This window comes from Chiloscyllium plagiosum, chromosome 15 (genome assembly GCF_004010195.1).
Source record: "Chiloscyllium plagiosum isolate BGI_BamShark_2017 chromosome 15, ASM401019v2, whole genome shotgun sequence".
Lineage (NCBI taxonomy): Eukaryota > Metazoa > Chordata > Chondrichthyes > Orectolobiformes > Hemiscylliidae > Chiloscyllium > Chiloscyllium plagiosum.
The window spans coordinates 65583830-65600365 of record NC_057724.1 but is presented as its reverse complement, the minus strand read 5'-3'; the positions used below and the strand labels follow the sequence as shown (position 1 = coordinate 65600365).

General features: G+C 39.1%; 1 protein-coding gene across 3 annotated transcripts in view; it reads left to right on the top strand.

The window, feature by feature from the left end:
- The window catches only part of zbtb33 (zinc finger and BTB domain containing 33), a 36252-nt gene extending 20357 nt beyond the window's left edge, over positions 1 to 15895 (top strand). For all 3 annotated transcript variants that reach the window (XM_043705075.1, XM_043705077.1, XM_043705076.1), the window contains exons 2-3: positions 9454 to 9496; positions 11793 to 15895. In XM_043705075.1, the coding sequence (XP_043561010.1) occupies positions 11795 to 13645 (1851 nt within the window). In that variant the 5' untranslated portion in view covers positions 9454 to 9496; positions 11793 to 11794 and the 3' untranslated portion in view covers positions 13646 to 15895. The remainder of the gene's footprint in view (positions 1 to 9453; positions 9497 to 11792) is intronic.
- Positions 15896 to 16536: the final 641 nt, after the last annotated feature.

Genomic DNA, 16536 nt, shown 5'->3' with positions numbered 1-16536 from the left:
CCACCTCCTCCAAGACACCACCCACGCCCTCCACCTCCTCCAAGACTTCCGTTTCCCTGGCCCTAACGCCTCATCTTCACCATGGATATCCAATCCCTCTACACCTCCATCCGCCATGACCAGGGCCACCGAGCCCTCCGTTTTTCCTCTCCAGACGTCCCCAACAGTACCCTTCCACCGACACTCTTATTCGTTTGGCCGAACTGGTCCTCACCTTCGAATTTCTCCTTCGAATCCTCCCACTTCCTCCAGACGAAAGGGGTAGCCATGGGCACATGTATGGGCCCCAGCTATGCCTGTCTCTTTGTTGGCTACGTAGAACAGTTGATCTTCCGTAATTACACCGGCATCAGTCCCCACCTCTTCCTCTGCTACATTGATGACTGCATTGGCGCCACCTCGTGCTCCCGCGAGAAGGTTGAGCAATTCATCAACTTCGCCAACACACTCTACCCTGACCTTAAATTTACCTGGACCATCTCTGACACCTCCCTCCCCTTCCTGGACCTCTCCATCTCCATCAGTGACGACCGACTTGACACTGACATTTTTTACAAACCCACCGACTCCCACAGCTACCTGGATTACACCTCTTCCCACCCTACCTCTTGCAAAAATGCCATCCCGTATTCCCAATTCTTCCGCCTCCGCCGTATCTGCTCCCAGGAGGACCAGTTCCACCACAGAACACACCAGATGGCCTCCTTCTTTAGAGACCGCAATTTCTCTTCCCATGTGGTTAAAGATGCCCTTCAACGCTCTTCCAGCACCACTAATCCAGAATGCCTTTTTAGTATTTGGTGTGTTGCAGTTGGGAAATTAGATAAATAAATAGAGGGGATTCTTGGGTGATAGAAATCTGCTATAAACTCCATTGGGCAAATTTCACTGATTTATTTTAGTAGAGGAGATGCGTAGGGTCAAGGAGGAAGATGTGCATACCTAGGATCTGAAAAGTGGCGAAGGTGAAACTGTCAACAAGTGAAACCGTGCGTTAGATTACATGTCTCTGTGATTAGACTGATGTGAAGGTTTGCGGTCTTGACTCCACCTTCTGCCACTTAGAACATTGTGCTTTAGGACTCCGATGTTTTATGTCTGAATCTTTGAAAAGTAAATCATTTCATTTGTGATGAGGTAATATGTTACAAAGGTTGTGCCATAAAATGGTAATCCCTAATCACTCGCAGTTGGGTTGCCAAGGTGAGGCATTGAGAGAAATCAAAAACAGCGATGGAGTTAATCCAGGATGTTTGCCCATCTCTTACCCCACCATTTGTCTTTATGATTGAATAATTTACAAAATAAATTGGATTGTCATTGTTTTCTCAGTTAATTTTTCAGTGAAGCTTTGATCTTGATGCTTATAATAATACTTCAAACTCCCTGCCCTCAACCACATTCCCCATCCCCCCAACCACTCCACAACTGCGTTTAATTTTTTAAACATCACTGCAGCATAGCAAATATAGTTCTGTTAAGCAAAAGCATAAATCTTGTGTTCAGCTTTCAGTCAGAACGACCTACTTCTTCATTGTTGGCAGTCATGGCTGAAAATTCTTGACTATTTTCTGGCCAGTTGAATCAAATTATTAACATATAGTAATAAAGAACATGAGTCAGAACCACAGAAACGATGTGTTTCAGCCAAACCCCTTGCCAGTCCATAAGTATCCAGGCAACAGGCCATGAAGGAGTCTATTACAATGAAGACAAAACAGATCTCATTCTTTTGTATTGAAAAACTAAAATTAATAGTCATGATGTTTTGTATTGACTAGGATGTATGTATTTTCATGTCAGATATCATTTATAGTCACTTTCCAGACTTTTTAACGTGACTCAGCTGAGATCTCAGTCTCACTCATTACAAATGACTGAGGTCCTATTTCGTTAAGATTTGGCAGCATCTTTCAAAATGGTGAGCAGCTCTTTGTTTTAATGAAGAAAAAGTGGGTTTTGGTATATTCTTTAACTCTTTCATTTACTCCACTGCATTGCCAAAAAATAGAGCGTAAGTATACTTTCTGCCGTCTGCCTGATGACCAATGCCCATCTCGATGAGTCACAGCAAGATATCACACTGAACCTAATCAAGTTTCTTCTTCACAGTGGAGCTAGTGTGTTTGTGGTTAGGAATGGCTCTCAAACCTGAAATACTAATGCCATCCGTAGGCCCTTTCCAGCTTTGGCTGGAATCAACGTAGCATTATATTCCCAAGGCTCAATACCATATGAGGTGGTGGCTTTAAATATTGAATGTTTTTTTCAGATTTCTATCTCTGATGTGAAATATGTAAAATGCCACACCTTTATTGCTGGCATTTCAAAGCACTCCTGACTGGTCTCCCATCTTTCACCCTGTATAAACTTTAGCTCGTATTAAACTTTTGAGGGGCTGCAGAAAATATTTACAAAGATGCTGGGGCTGGAGGGTTTGAATTATCGGGAGAGACTGAATAGGCTCGGGCTTTTATCCCTGGAGCAGCGGAGGCTGAGGGGCAACATTAAAGAGGTGCATAAAATCATGAGGGGCATGGATAGGGTGAATAACATGGTCTTTTTCCTTGGATGAGGGAGTCCAAAACCAGAGGGACATAGGTTTAAGGTGAGAGAGGAAAGATTTGAGAAGGACCTGAGGGGTAACTTTTTCGTGCAGAGGATGGTCTGCATATGGAATCAACTGCCAGAGGAAGTGGTGGAGGCTGGTACAATTACAGCATTTTAAAAGGCATCTGGATGGGTATATGAATAGGAAGGATTTAGAAGGATATGGGCCAAATGCTGGCAAATGGGATGAGGTCAGATTGGGATGTCTGGACAGTGTCGATGAGTTGGACTGAAGGGCCTGTTTCTGTGCTGTATGACTCTATGACTCTGTAAGCTGTCTGCCAACTTCATGTTCCACTTACCAACATCTTTGTGCTCACAGGCCTACATTTGCACTTAGATCAGCAACACCTTAAATTTATTCTCATACTTGTGTTCAAATTCCTTCATGGGTTTGCTACACCCTATTTTGTAACCTACCTTGGCCCCAAAGCCCTACAAGAACTGTGTTCCTCTAATACTTTTGGACTGTCTTGGTTTCCTTTGCTTCATTATTTAAAAAGGTTGTGCCCTTTCTCCATCTTTCTTGAAGACTCCTTTTAAACCTACCTCTGACCAAGCTGTTGGTCACGTCCAACTAGCTCATTATGTGACTCAATATAATTTGTTTCTGATAACACTATTATGGGATACTTTACTGGATGGAGAATGCTATGTAAATTCAAGTTTTGTTGTTTATTAGATCAACCACTGTTGCTAACTCTGTTGCTCTGATTAGCCTGTCTTAAGTGATTCCATTATTACTAGCTTTTACTCAATAAAAAACATGTTAACTGGCAACTTTCAGTGGCTAGTTGCAGGAGGGGATTTGTACTTAACGGATCAATGAAGGCACTTTATTCATTTCCTTAAGTGCTGTAAGGAAGGCACCACAGAGTGCTAAATCATTTGAAAATGGTCAGTATTTTGAGATGGTAATGATGACAAAACTCTCATTGTTCACCTTCATTCCTGCATTGAAACTAACAGCAACTTCATGTTACCACACAAACACAGAATGACCAAAAACTCCAGAAGTTGAGATCTCCTTGGAATACAATCCCTAAGCAAACATTGATTTAACACTTTTGTACTGTTAGTTTTGCAATTAAAAAAAAACTCTTGATAAAGTTGTCACTTGTTAAATAAGCTGAAAGCAAGTTTTTAATAGAAAAATAATGTCATAAGTACTGCTAAGCACCTTCACTGACAATCTTAAAGCTAATTTTATACTTGCAACTGTCACATTTCTGCAATGTGAAAATAAATCTCCACATTCTACTTTTCAAAAATAGCTTTGTTTATATTGATATTTATTTTAATCTTTTACACAATCATTTATTTTGTGATTAGCAAAGAGATTGTATGCTGTCTGCAATAATATTTTAATGTAATTGGCTGCATATTTTGCTTGCTGATGCATGCTTAGAGATCCTTTGATTTGGCACCAGTTTTAGACTGTTATCGGGAAAGAAGAAAATCACACCAGAGAGATCATGAGATTTTTGGGCTTTTGCCTTGAGGTCAATGATGAACATTATTACTTCACTGCTGACCAGAAATTCGTTTCCAGTCATGGAGGTCTACAGCACAGAGAAAAACTCTTCAGCTCACCAAGTCTGCACTGATCATGTACAACCACCTAACTATTCTAATTCCAATTTCCAGCGCTTGGCCCATAGCCTTGAATGCCTTGGTACCATTAGAGCACAACTGAATAGTTCTTAAATGTTATGAGAATTTCTGCCTCTACCACTCTTACAGGCAGAGTTCAGATGCTTATCACCCTCTGGATGAGAAAAAGTTCCTCCTATCCCTCTAATACACCTGCCCCTTACCTTAAAGCTATGTCCCCAGGTCATTGACCCATCCACCAAAGGGAAAAGTTTCTTCCTGTCTATCCTTTGTTCCTCATAATTTTATACATCTCAATCATGTCCCCCCTCAGTCTCCTCTGCTCCAAGGAAAACAAAACCATTCTATCCAATCTCTCTTCATAGCTAAAACTCTCCAACCCAAACAGCATTCTTGGTATTATTTGATTAATCAGCTCAATAATATTTTCTAAGTAAGTGAAGGTATCTTATAACACAGTAGCCTCAGTGCAGAAATAAACAGCCTAAAGTATTTTTGCCAGGTTATAAAAATTGTAAAACAAAAAATTTTTGCTTCTCCGGATCCATTTTTGCAAGTAGTGGCAATGATGAATCAGATTACATGAGCCGAACTGGTTCGAGTGTTGGCATTGTGGACAAGTAGCCCAAGGCCTGAAGGCTAGGTCTGAAATCAAAATGGGCAATCTTTAAGCAGCCAGGCCCAATGGACTTTCATGATAGGCCGAGCACAAAGTATTCGCACAAGATAAAGGCAAACTAGGATAAGCTGGACTTGCCCTGGAAAATGAGACTGGTTTGTGTATTGGAGTAAGGTAAGCAAATTCACTGGTGCCCTGGGCTCCTGTCATGACCACATATGGAGAAGGGGAAAGTACCCTTGACATATTGGGATCCCATTGGCTGCCACGACTTTGACCTGGAAGATGATTGGCTGAGGGCCAGAGAATTTTCTGGAAGAATGTAGCAGGGAAGACTAAGAAGCTATTCCTTCAATGAATTGTGACAAAGACTTAACGTTGCAATTGGTAGAGTAATTAATTTAAGAATTCGGAATTTTGTTGCTGAAGAACAGGGATATTCAATGGTACAGAGAACATCAGACGGAGAATTCACTACAAGAGTATACAGGAAAGCCACACACACAGACCAGTCTGCGTGACTTTCCTCTGGGTGCTCTGGTTTCCTCCTACAATCCAAAGATGTGCAGGTTAGGGCAATTAGCCGTACTAAATTGCCCATTGTGTTCAGGGATGTGTAAGTTAGGTGCATTAGTCTGAGGTAAATGTAGAATAATAGGGTCTGGGTGGGTTACTCTTTGGAGGGTCAGATTGGACTTGTTGGGCCAAATGGCCTGTTTGCACACTGTTAAGGATTTTATGATTCTATCTCCTTTGAGCTTTCCCCCTCTCACCTTGAATGCATGCCCCCTAGTTTTAGGCATTTAATTCGACTGGGACAACACTACTATCGTAGGGCAAGCCAGACAGAGAACAGCTAGGGAATTCCTAGAGGCATGGCATTCATCCACAAACTCCATCAACAAACACATCGACCTGGACCCAATATACCAACCACTACAGCGGACAGCTGAAACTGACAACCGGAAGCGGCAGGGACAGACCACTATAAACACCGGAGGAAACATCAAAGAAGCGCTTCGCAGGAGGCTCCCAAGCACTGATGATGTCGCCTAGCCAGGGGACGAAACGTTTGCAACAAAAACTTCCAGCTCGGCGAACAGAACCACAACAACGAGCACCCGAGCTACAAATCTTCGCACAAACTTTGAATATTCAATTATATTTAGATAATATATATATTTAAATAGTAATCAGTCATACAACCCCTGTTGTAACTTCAGTGTATGTTGTGAATAAAATTGTGTTGAATTGTAAGTTAAGTACCTTTCTGTTCGTCTCACAAGTTTAGCACCAGGTATGGTCAAGTAACCAGGGGCCCAAAATTGGGCATTCTAAATCAACCCACAGCTGGAAGAATCAGGCATGACAGAAAATTGGCCAACTAAACAGCAGCTACCAGATATCGGCTACAGAGAACAGCAGAAACCAAGGTCAGAAGTTCAGGGGATCCAGCTACAACCAGCCCGAATATTGTGTTTTGGAGAAGTTTCAATCAGACTTCTGGCACCTTGACTTCCAGCCAGCACCTGTGGATGTGCACTTTACACCATCCTGGCATGGCAACAGTGGAGGGTGTTGGCATGACCAATTGGACGCTTTGAAGCTCTGTTCATGCCTCTATTTGGCCAAAGGACACAAAATATATGGGAAAGTCCGGTGTAAGGGCAATACAAACATACGTTAGAAGTCATCCTTTCAGTAAAGGCTTGGGGCAAGACTCATGGCAGAAGACCATGCAGCAACCCAAAAAGATCCAAGAGAAAATCTATCCTGACCTGTGAGACCCACCTTTGTAGAAGAGAGCCAGCCCTACATCAGAGAGAAGATTATTGTGGGTAATATTCTTTCTCAGGCAGGTAGAGCAAGAAGACAGGAAATATTGTGGGAATTTGAGACATTCTCACATTGTGTTTTTCATAAGGAGTATTTAGTTAATAAAATCAAGTTGAACCACAAACTGAATTCTGTTTTGCTTTGACCACCTCTGCGTCAAGAGAGCTTGGATAAAGGGTTTTTAATACATAAACTAGTTGAACTGTCCAAAGCATGGACAATATGAGTAAAACAAATTTACGTCAAAACTGGTCAAAGTGACAAAGCGGAGACAACAGCTTTGATGGAAAGAACATTTATTTTATATCATTTTCACCTGTTAAAACTAACTGGAAATTTGTATGAGGAGTGAGGGGCATACTAGAGGCTGTCTGAGAGGCACAAATGGTACAACCCAGTTGTTTTAAGGTAGGCTTTAAACCAATTGATTAAAAAAGATGGATTTACCCCACAAATTTTGAGGGTATCACATAGAGGTGGTGTTGTTGGCGGAGTACAGAAAGTTGCCTATAAGTCCAAGGTTAGAAATTCCTCACTCATTAGTTTTGGTTAAGCTTTTATGTCAAGTACATTATTTTCACAAATTCATTAATCCATGCATTGAGGAAAAAATGTTGAAATTCCTTCCTTTTGCTATTGTTAGCGCAGTAGTTAACACTTGCATGTCAAATTCTTCTGTGCGATGTTCAGAGAAAACATTTAGAAAGTATTGAATAATTTAAGTACAATACTGCACAGAGGAATTGGACATAATTACATTAACCGCTGCAGTAAAAATACCATGTGGAGGAATTTCAAAGCTGTTGTTTCATTTCTTCAATTCTTAACTGCTAGTTATTCTCTTTGTTAAGGTAACTGGACTACAGCTCACCACCACCTTCTCAAGGGCAACTAGAGATGGGCAGCAAGTGCTAATTCAGCTAGCGATGCCCATGTCAAATAAGTGAATTTAAAAAACCAAAAAAACCGCAAGCTTCTGGTTATTTTGTTGATGAAAGTCAATGTGCAACAGATTTGTTTTAATCCAGTGTTTTCAAGTCCTATACCTTGCATTGCCAAATCTTCATGTTTTGCTTTTAACTGTGTGATATAACGATTTTGAATTTGTACTGAAATGGCTACTGATACTTACTAGTTCCAGGCATTTTTTGTTTGTTTTGTGAATTTAGTTACATGCTTTATATTTTTAATTTGGTACATTGTAGCCTAAACTGAAAAGGGAATTTTGATTCAAAATTCCCAATGTTACTAATTATGTAGTGTATAGAATTTGATTTTATATAGGAATACATTGATGGCACATGGCAAGATGTATTGCCTGGTATTCTACAGAGCCAGAAAAGTTGGATTTGATCCTGATCCTATTGGGTTAGGTGGTTTCAACCAGAGCAATGCTGTTGTTGACAATGAGGGGAAAATGTTTAGATTAGATTAGATTAGATTAGATTAGATTAGATTACTTACAGTGTGAAAACAGGCCCTTCGGCCCAACAAGTCCACGCCGACCTGCCAAAGCGCAACCCATCCAGCCCCATTCCCCTACACTTACCCCTCCACCATTTTCATTCATGCAGTGCTCCTGCCATTAGAACTGAAAGTGGAAAATGTATGTAAATTTTGAATGAGGGTGTAACTGGGGTTGGTGTGATACTGTCTTTTCATGTCTTATAGTAAGCAGTCACAATTGAGGTTCACCGAGAAAATGGCCACTTGATGTTGAGAGTGGCTGTGTATGTGTTCTGCCATACTGAGGCTTCCGTAAATAATGAACATTTGTACAATGTTATTTGCTGCCTATGAAAACATACCTCAGTAAACAGTTGAGCCCTTCAAATATAAGGAGTGGAGAGGAAAATCAAAGCAGTTTATATTACTCTTTAAGCTCTATATGTGCTCTGTGGTGAAAGGGTTAAAATTGTGTCCCAATACATGTGTGAATCTAACCGAAAATGGAAGGTGTCGCTTAGTCCCGTGTGAATCTTATTACACACCTTCCCGTGTGAATCTTCTTATCTGTATGTGACCAGAATGGAATGTGTTTTTCAGCCTTGCTCTGCTGTTCACATGAATGTTTAGATCTCGAAAAGAGTATATCAGCTGGAAAAGTCTCCAGTTCGGTAGAGTCTGCTCCGGGGTTGCGTTTAACCGCCGAGCGTGGGTTGTTGGCAACCGCTCTACGAGAACTGACGGCTCCCAGTTCCGGTAACACGTAGAGTGAGTATAAACCAGACCCGTTGTAAGTACGAGACCTGGTTGTGGCGACGCTGCGGGGAATAAAACACTTATATTCTAGCAGACTCGCCTCTTGGCTGTTTGTTCTGTGTCAGACTACTTTCCTGCGAGCCTGGTCCTTGACCTTGAGAATTTTTCAAAACATGCTCTCAGCCTTTGAGCTTCAGTTCTGAAGCAGAGGGACAGTGAAATAACTATGATATTTAGTTGTTCAGATATTGCTTGGAACCATGAAGGTCATAGAAGTACAAGAATATACATAAACCTAGGGCAGAAATCAATATTAATATGGTTAGTAAGATGTGAAAGGCTTGCAAAAATTGGAACTGAAATGTGAAAATATTTTTGGCATAATAAAAATAGTGTATTTTTGTAATGTGTTTCACATTGCAAATAAGTTGAAGGCGAATAAACTTGACTGCATCGATCTTCAGACAGCTAGTCAATGATAGCATGTTTTTTGTTTTAAATGCTGTCTGGATTTTTATTATTTTCTAGAAGCTTTCATTTAAAACTAAAATTATATGTTTTTGGTTTTGCAGATCATTGCAAAGAAATCGTGACCTTTGAAAATAATTAATAAAGGTAAACGTAGAACTTAAGAAATATTTACTAAAGTAATATTATCATTCATTTACATGAATAGAAATTATACACAGCACAAAATTTTAGCTAGTTTTCTCGATAATACCTTTAATTATATAATAAACACTGAAAGTGCTGGTGCAACACAGCAGGTTTGGCGGCATCTGTGGAGAGTGAAAGGGGAGTTAATGTTTCAAGCCCAATAACTCAGTCAAAACTTTTGACTCTTTCATTGAACTCATTTGCTCTCTCCATAGATGTTGCCAGACTTGCTGAGTTTCTCCAGCACTTCCTGTTTTTTGATTTCAGATCTCCAGTTTAAGTGATGATTTAAGTGATCCATATTTGATTTTAAGTCTTGCTTCCAGTGTGCCTCATCTTGAAATCATACATAAAATCAGTCCTCAAAAGTGGCATTTGTGCATTTTAAAAAATTGATTTGTGAGATGTGGTCATCACTGGTCAAGCCAGCATCCCTAATTGCCCAGAGGGCAGTTAAGAGTCAACCACATTGCTGTTGGTCTGGAGTCACATTTCCCCAGGGCCCCAGAACATTATCTGGGTCTCTGTTTTAATAGTCTAGCAATAATACCACTAGGCCATTGCCTCCCCATGTGAATAATGATTAGCTAAAATAAAGACCTAGTAAAATTATTATCTAATTTATTAAACATGAATGAATTAAAAATAGTTAAATTCAGTTGTTAAGTATGAATGAAGAGCACTCAGCAGCAGAAAACTGAGCAATCAAATGCTCAATATTTTCCCAAACCCAGTTATCCCGAACTACGAAGAGGCAGAATCTAACAAAATAAATTTATGACCTAGGGGTCAGACATTCAAAACTGAAATGAGGAGGACGTTCTTCTCTCAGGGTAACAAATCTGTGGAATTCTTTACTGCGAAGGCTGTTGAGGCTGGATCTTTAAGTATATTCAGGGCTGAGATATACAGACTTTTAATCAGTAAGAGAATTGAGGGTTCCGAGGAGAAAGCAGGAAAGTGGATTTGAGAGTTATCAGATCAGCCATGATCTTGTTGAATGGCAGAGCAGACTGGATGGGTAGACCAGCCTACTTCTTTCTGCTCCTGTGTCTTATGGTCCTATCACCTTAGTTTGAGCTGTTCTCTTGATTTTTCATTTAATTGAAATATGTTAATATACGTAACACAAGAAGCCCATGAACAATTAAACTAAATGTGAAAAAGAATCTTGTACTCCTTGTACATCACTAGAAAATATTTTCTGGTACAAGGTTACTCTTTAATTCAGAGCTCTCAGCAGTTATCTAGAACTGGAATTATTGAACTTGGCTCTGTGGCTGGTGTTTTGTTTCTGAACTTGCAACAGTTAGGATCCATCCAATCTTCATTTTGGCTCCACTGCTTATGTAGATTCCTGTGTCCCGTTGAACCAAACAACTTTTCCTTTTAGTGACTGATTCAGTGCTGAAGAGAAGATGAACAACAAGTTGGCAGAGGCCACTTGATGGAGCTCAGGGACCAGAAGAAGGGGTCTAGCTGCTATATAAATGAACTGAAACAGGCCTGGCCTACTTTTATTTTGTTTGCACATGGGATTTGGGAGTCAGTGTCTGGGTTAGCATTTCTTGTCTTTTCCTATTACCTTCTCTAAAGCATGAACTGCGTAACCCCCAAACCAAGAATTTCTTGTGTCCTATATTAATGTTACTTTGCTGAAAGTACAGCTTGGTCTACCTACCCATTTCAAATACTGAGGTGGCCACCAAGCATTGAGAATATCACTGGAGAAACAACTTAAAAGCTGTTTTAGCTAAAGTTAAAGTGGGAGATTGGAAGAGTCCTTGCCAAATTTCATTGCCCAAGTTTTAACAAAACAAAATGTATGCTGTAAGAGCTCTCTTCAGGTGAATTATTTTAAATTAATTTCTTAACTCCAAAATCATTTAGATTTAATTGTGAAAAAATATTACTGCATGGATTTGTTGTAAATCTTTATTCTGCAGTGTTTCTGTGGGATTATACACTGTACTCAAAATTATATGTGATGTGTTATAAATTGGATTCAGTCACATTCAGTATAGTAGAGAGATGCATCAAGTCTTTACTGTTTCATAGAATTAAATAAAATAAATACTACTGTTTTTAACTAAAACTGTAGCAATGATCAGTGTTCTTAGGGAATCTGATAAGTCATTGCTGTTGGTGTAATTGTAAGATGTTTGGAGTAATTTTTCTTTTTACTTAACAAGATTTGATCATCTAGCCAGCTGGCTTTCTCTCATTGGAAATGTTATCTTTATTTTTGATCTAGTTATGGAGAGCAAAAAACTTATTAGTGCAACGGACATTCATCATCCAGGAACATTGTTGCAGTCTCTAAATGAGCAGCGTGCCCGAGGACTATTCTGTGATATTACTATAATCGTGGAAGATCGCAAATTTCGTGCACATAAGAATGTCTTGTCATCAGCCAGTAGCTACTTCCGTCAACTTTTCACTCTCGATGTCACTAGCAACATATATGGACAAGTCCTTGAATTGAACTTTGTCAGAGCAGAAGTATTTGCAGAAGTCCTGAATTTTATCTACAGCTCCAAATTGGTGCGTGTAAATGCTGAACTTGTGAGTGAGTTAATTCAGTCTGGGCAGGCCCTGGGGCTAAAGTTCCTTGCTGACTTAGGGGAATCTCTTTCAAAGTTAAAACCAGTAGCACCTGCTACAGACAGTGCAACTTCTATGACAGATTCCAAGAGTGACATTTCACAGAAAAATGCTGCTGATCCAGCAGCAGAACCTGAATGCTTGATTGTGCATGTAGAAGAAGGAGGTCTGGGACCACGAATAACTGATGCTTTCTCTTTGTCTAGTGAAGAGTTTAGGGATTCTAAAGGTAACGGTAAAGACTTGGCCAGCGGTGAAGACTCAGAAGATAACGATGATGTCATTTTCTGCAGTGAAATTGCACCACCTAAACAATCTTCCAAAGTAGCTACTAACAATTTATTGCAAACAAATATTATTCCCAATATATCAGTGAGTTCTGACAACTTAGTTCAAACAAAACAAGTTACTCTGTTGCCAGAGGCATCCTTGAAAGTTGGTGATTTTAAGGTCAAAAGCTCAGACACTGGCACAGGAAGCGGGCAGAACACTGTAATTAACCAGCAAAGCACGAAGATTCTAGATACAAAGTATATTCAAGATGGTAAACAGCCTGTAACCATAGTTAAAACAGCTGCCATTGATACTTTGTCCAAAGGTTGCAGAGTCTATGCAAATATTGACACAAACCCCAACACTTATCATATTGTGGTACCAAACAAAGATGACTTAACCAGCCGTGAACCCAAACAAAACAAGGAACCGAGATCCCCTGAAAAAAAGTTACTGCTAATTGGAGACAAGGTATCTGGTGATGAAGGCCAGTCAAGTATTCAAATCATGCCTGAAAATTCTGCTAATCATATAAATAACTCAAGACCTGTATTCATTAATGATCAGCACTTTCCAGATGCAAAACGAATGAAAAGGGAACAAGATCATTACGAGTTAATTGTGGATGGACGAGTCTTTTATGTTTGTATTGTTTGTAAGCGATCATATGCCTGCCTGACTAGCCTGAGAAGGCACTTCAATGTTCATTCCTGGGAGAAGAAATACCCTTGCCATTACTGTGAGAAAGTGTTCCCTCTGGCAGAATATCGTACTAAGCATGAAATTCTCCACACTGGTGAACGGCGATACCAGTGCTTAACCTGTGGCGAAACCTTCATCAACTACCAGGTGATGGCATCACACATAAGGTCAGTCCATAGCAAAAAGACCGGCAAGAGTGCAGCTGAGGATGAGACTGTCTCCGATTCCAAACTTTACCGCTTACTGCCGTGCAAAACCTTACAGATTAGGCAGTATGGATTCTTGACTGCAAGTGAATCAGGTCCCATGGCTGACATTAATGAAGATGGAATTGTATATCATGTTGATGATGATGATGATGTTACAGTAACTCCACAGCAGACTCCCCAGACCATAGGAAGCAACAAGTCAACAAGTTGGGATGATATTTTTCCTCAGGAAGGCACTCCTGTTTATAGGTACAATTCCTTAGATGGCAATTCCGAATTAGAGTTTGTCATACCAGAGTCCTTCAGAGAACTGGCATAAATTAATTCAAACTATGATGGAACTGAACATAGTAAGAAAGTGGACTGTGATACCTGCTAAACAGTTGACAGACGGCCATTGGTGATATTAATGTACTAACAGACCAGGTTGTGTTTCAGGCAAACAAAAGATTCAGTGGCTGGACCATTGTATAGGTAACTTGCAGTCTTTTTTTACTGTTAAATGTAATGATGTCAGTGTAGTATACATCATGATTATTAAACAGAATCTAGTCATGGTTTTGAACTAAAATCCAGTTTCTATAGGAGCTTCATTGGAGGTGGCCAGAAGCCAGCAGACATTTATATCTGATGTATAGTATTGAAAGAGTTTTCAATTTCTTTTGCTGATCAAACAGCCTTTACCCAGATGTTTATTTTTTACATACTTCTGGTCAGAAACTGAATTTGTGAAATTTTGTGTATTAGCACTTTTCATTTTACATTATAGGGCTGGAATAAAAGGCTGCTGTTGATTTCTTTTTCTGGTGAATCCACAAAAAATCATCTTCCTAAAGTAGCAAATCACTTTACCCTCCAATATTTATCAATCTTTAATTAATCACTATGTCCTCCTTCCTAAAGTGACACCTCACTGTCTTTAAGACATGAAGCCTAGAGGGTCACTGGAGAGCAATCAAAAGTACTGGAGAGTGTCATGCTTAATTTTGGTAGCAATGCCATTAAACAAAGCTTCACAATGGTAGAAAGCTTAGTTCTAGCCTTTATCGATATAGTGATGGACAGGTGTAAATGCTGCTGTAAGTAGCTCTGTCACGAACACCACAAAATGGAAGAGTAACGATAGGAGGTTCACATCCTCATTAAACAACCATAGTTCAATCCCAAAAGATTGTTTTCATTTGATTCCATGATCATTCATCTTGCAGTTTTAATCACTCTTTTACAACTTTATCGTAATAATGTATACATTTGATTTTTAAAACATGTGCCTAACTAAACTAGATTAAATAAATATAGAATCAATGATGGGACGAGATGTGTTAGAAAAAAACTAATCTAACGTGCGAGAGTGGTGCTTAGTCCATAATACAAGGTGACTTATTTTGGATGACGCAATACCAAGCTGACTCCTCACTGGCCATTGTCTTGTTATTTGTTATATTGATTATATCTATCGAGGTAGATGCTAATGCAGTACTTTGGGATGAAAGCTTTTAAATCTAGCAGTTCGAAAAATGAACGGTTATTTACAATATTTACAATGCCTGGCTTACCTGAGATATGCATGTTAAGTGATATTTTCTTGCCAGTTTTCAATTTCTCAAATATTTTTCTCATTTGTTTTTCTACTGTGAAATGGGTAGTCGGTATGATTTTAAAGAGCAATATCTAGCTTTCCATCTTCATAGTGGAATAGCTCCATAATTGTATTTTTAATAAATGCTTAGGGACTTAATTTATCATTTTATAGCTCCAATGATTGTACTGCTAAAGTAATTTTTGGGCTCATAGCCATTCAGAAGGCTTTATTAATCAGGTGGTTGATGCAGTTTAAGATGCCTTTTCACCCAAAATGATTTTAAGATTTTTAAATTGAAATCGTCCCAACTGAGAAAAAACTGAAAATGTTTTGTTAGCTTAAATGCCGCAGCTGTGGTTTACATCATTAACCCGGTCTATCATTACCGTGGTATACATTGTTAAAAACAAAATGATTATGCTATCATGTCAAGTACCGTATGCTTACAATATTGGAAATGTGTTTCGTAGCAAACTCCTGTTTAGTACCTATGCAGGTGTAAACTCTTAGCAAAATGATTTTTTTGTAAATGCACCACTGTATGGATCAACTGTACATATGCTTCACTTTGAGAAGAAAATTGGTCCTTCAAGTAAGTCTTCAAAATTGTAGAAAAGTAATAAAAAAGGAATAGCCTATCATTTTGTTTGTAACAGTTTTGCATGCATAGATTAGAACAAAACTGCAGAATAGCAAATCTTTTTACAATTGCATTACAGTAATTTTTTTCTAATTATCTGCAGATTGGAAAAATTATGTTGGTCTGTTTAATACTGTTACGTCCTATTGTGCAAGCAAGATTAATGCTTTTGTACCAGTGAAAATAATAAAACTACTAAAATGTACATAGAGTTGTAACAAAGCTTCTTCCTTAGTATAGGTTATTATTGTCACTTTTCTAGTTTCTTTAAGTTTGAGCCTTAGAATGTAAGTTTATTTATTGTATTTGCTCTCTTTTAATGATAAAAATAAAACTTACAGAATGTGTTCACTTGTATCTGTCCATACTGTATATGTTTTGTTTGATCAGGTTACTAATTACCAACAAAATATGGAATCCCTTGGCATTCTCCAAAAGGTGTACCTTTTATATTGGACTTGAAATTTCTCTGAAAATGCGGTAAAATGTACTTTTGCTTAAAAAAAGTAAGTTTACAGGTTTTGTGTCTAAAATGTTCTCCCCTTTTCTGAAGGGCTATGCAACTGTTGGGACAAGATTCCATGGATAGTTGCTAAAACTCTGCCTCTTCGTTAAATGGTATTGCCAAGAGTTAGCATGCCTTTTTTAAAAAAATCATTAATGGATTGTGAGTGTTTCTGGCAAGGTCAGAATTCATTTCTCATCCCTAATTGTCCTTGAGAAGGTGATGGTGAGCACCTTCTTTATCCTCTGTAATCTATGTGTTATAGATATAGTTCCAAGTTAAAATGTTGTGCGATTTGGAGGGAAACTTGCAATTAGTAATGTTCTTTTGCAGCCACTTGTTCCTCTAGGCAATAGCTGTAAGGGCTTGAAAGGTGCTGTGGAAGAACCCTTGACACCTTGTAGATGGGACGCAATTCAAGCCTGCTACCCCATTGATGGAAGGGTAAATGTTCAATGTGGTGAATGGGATGCCAGGAAAATG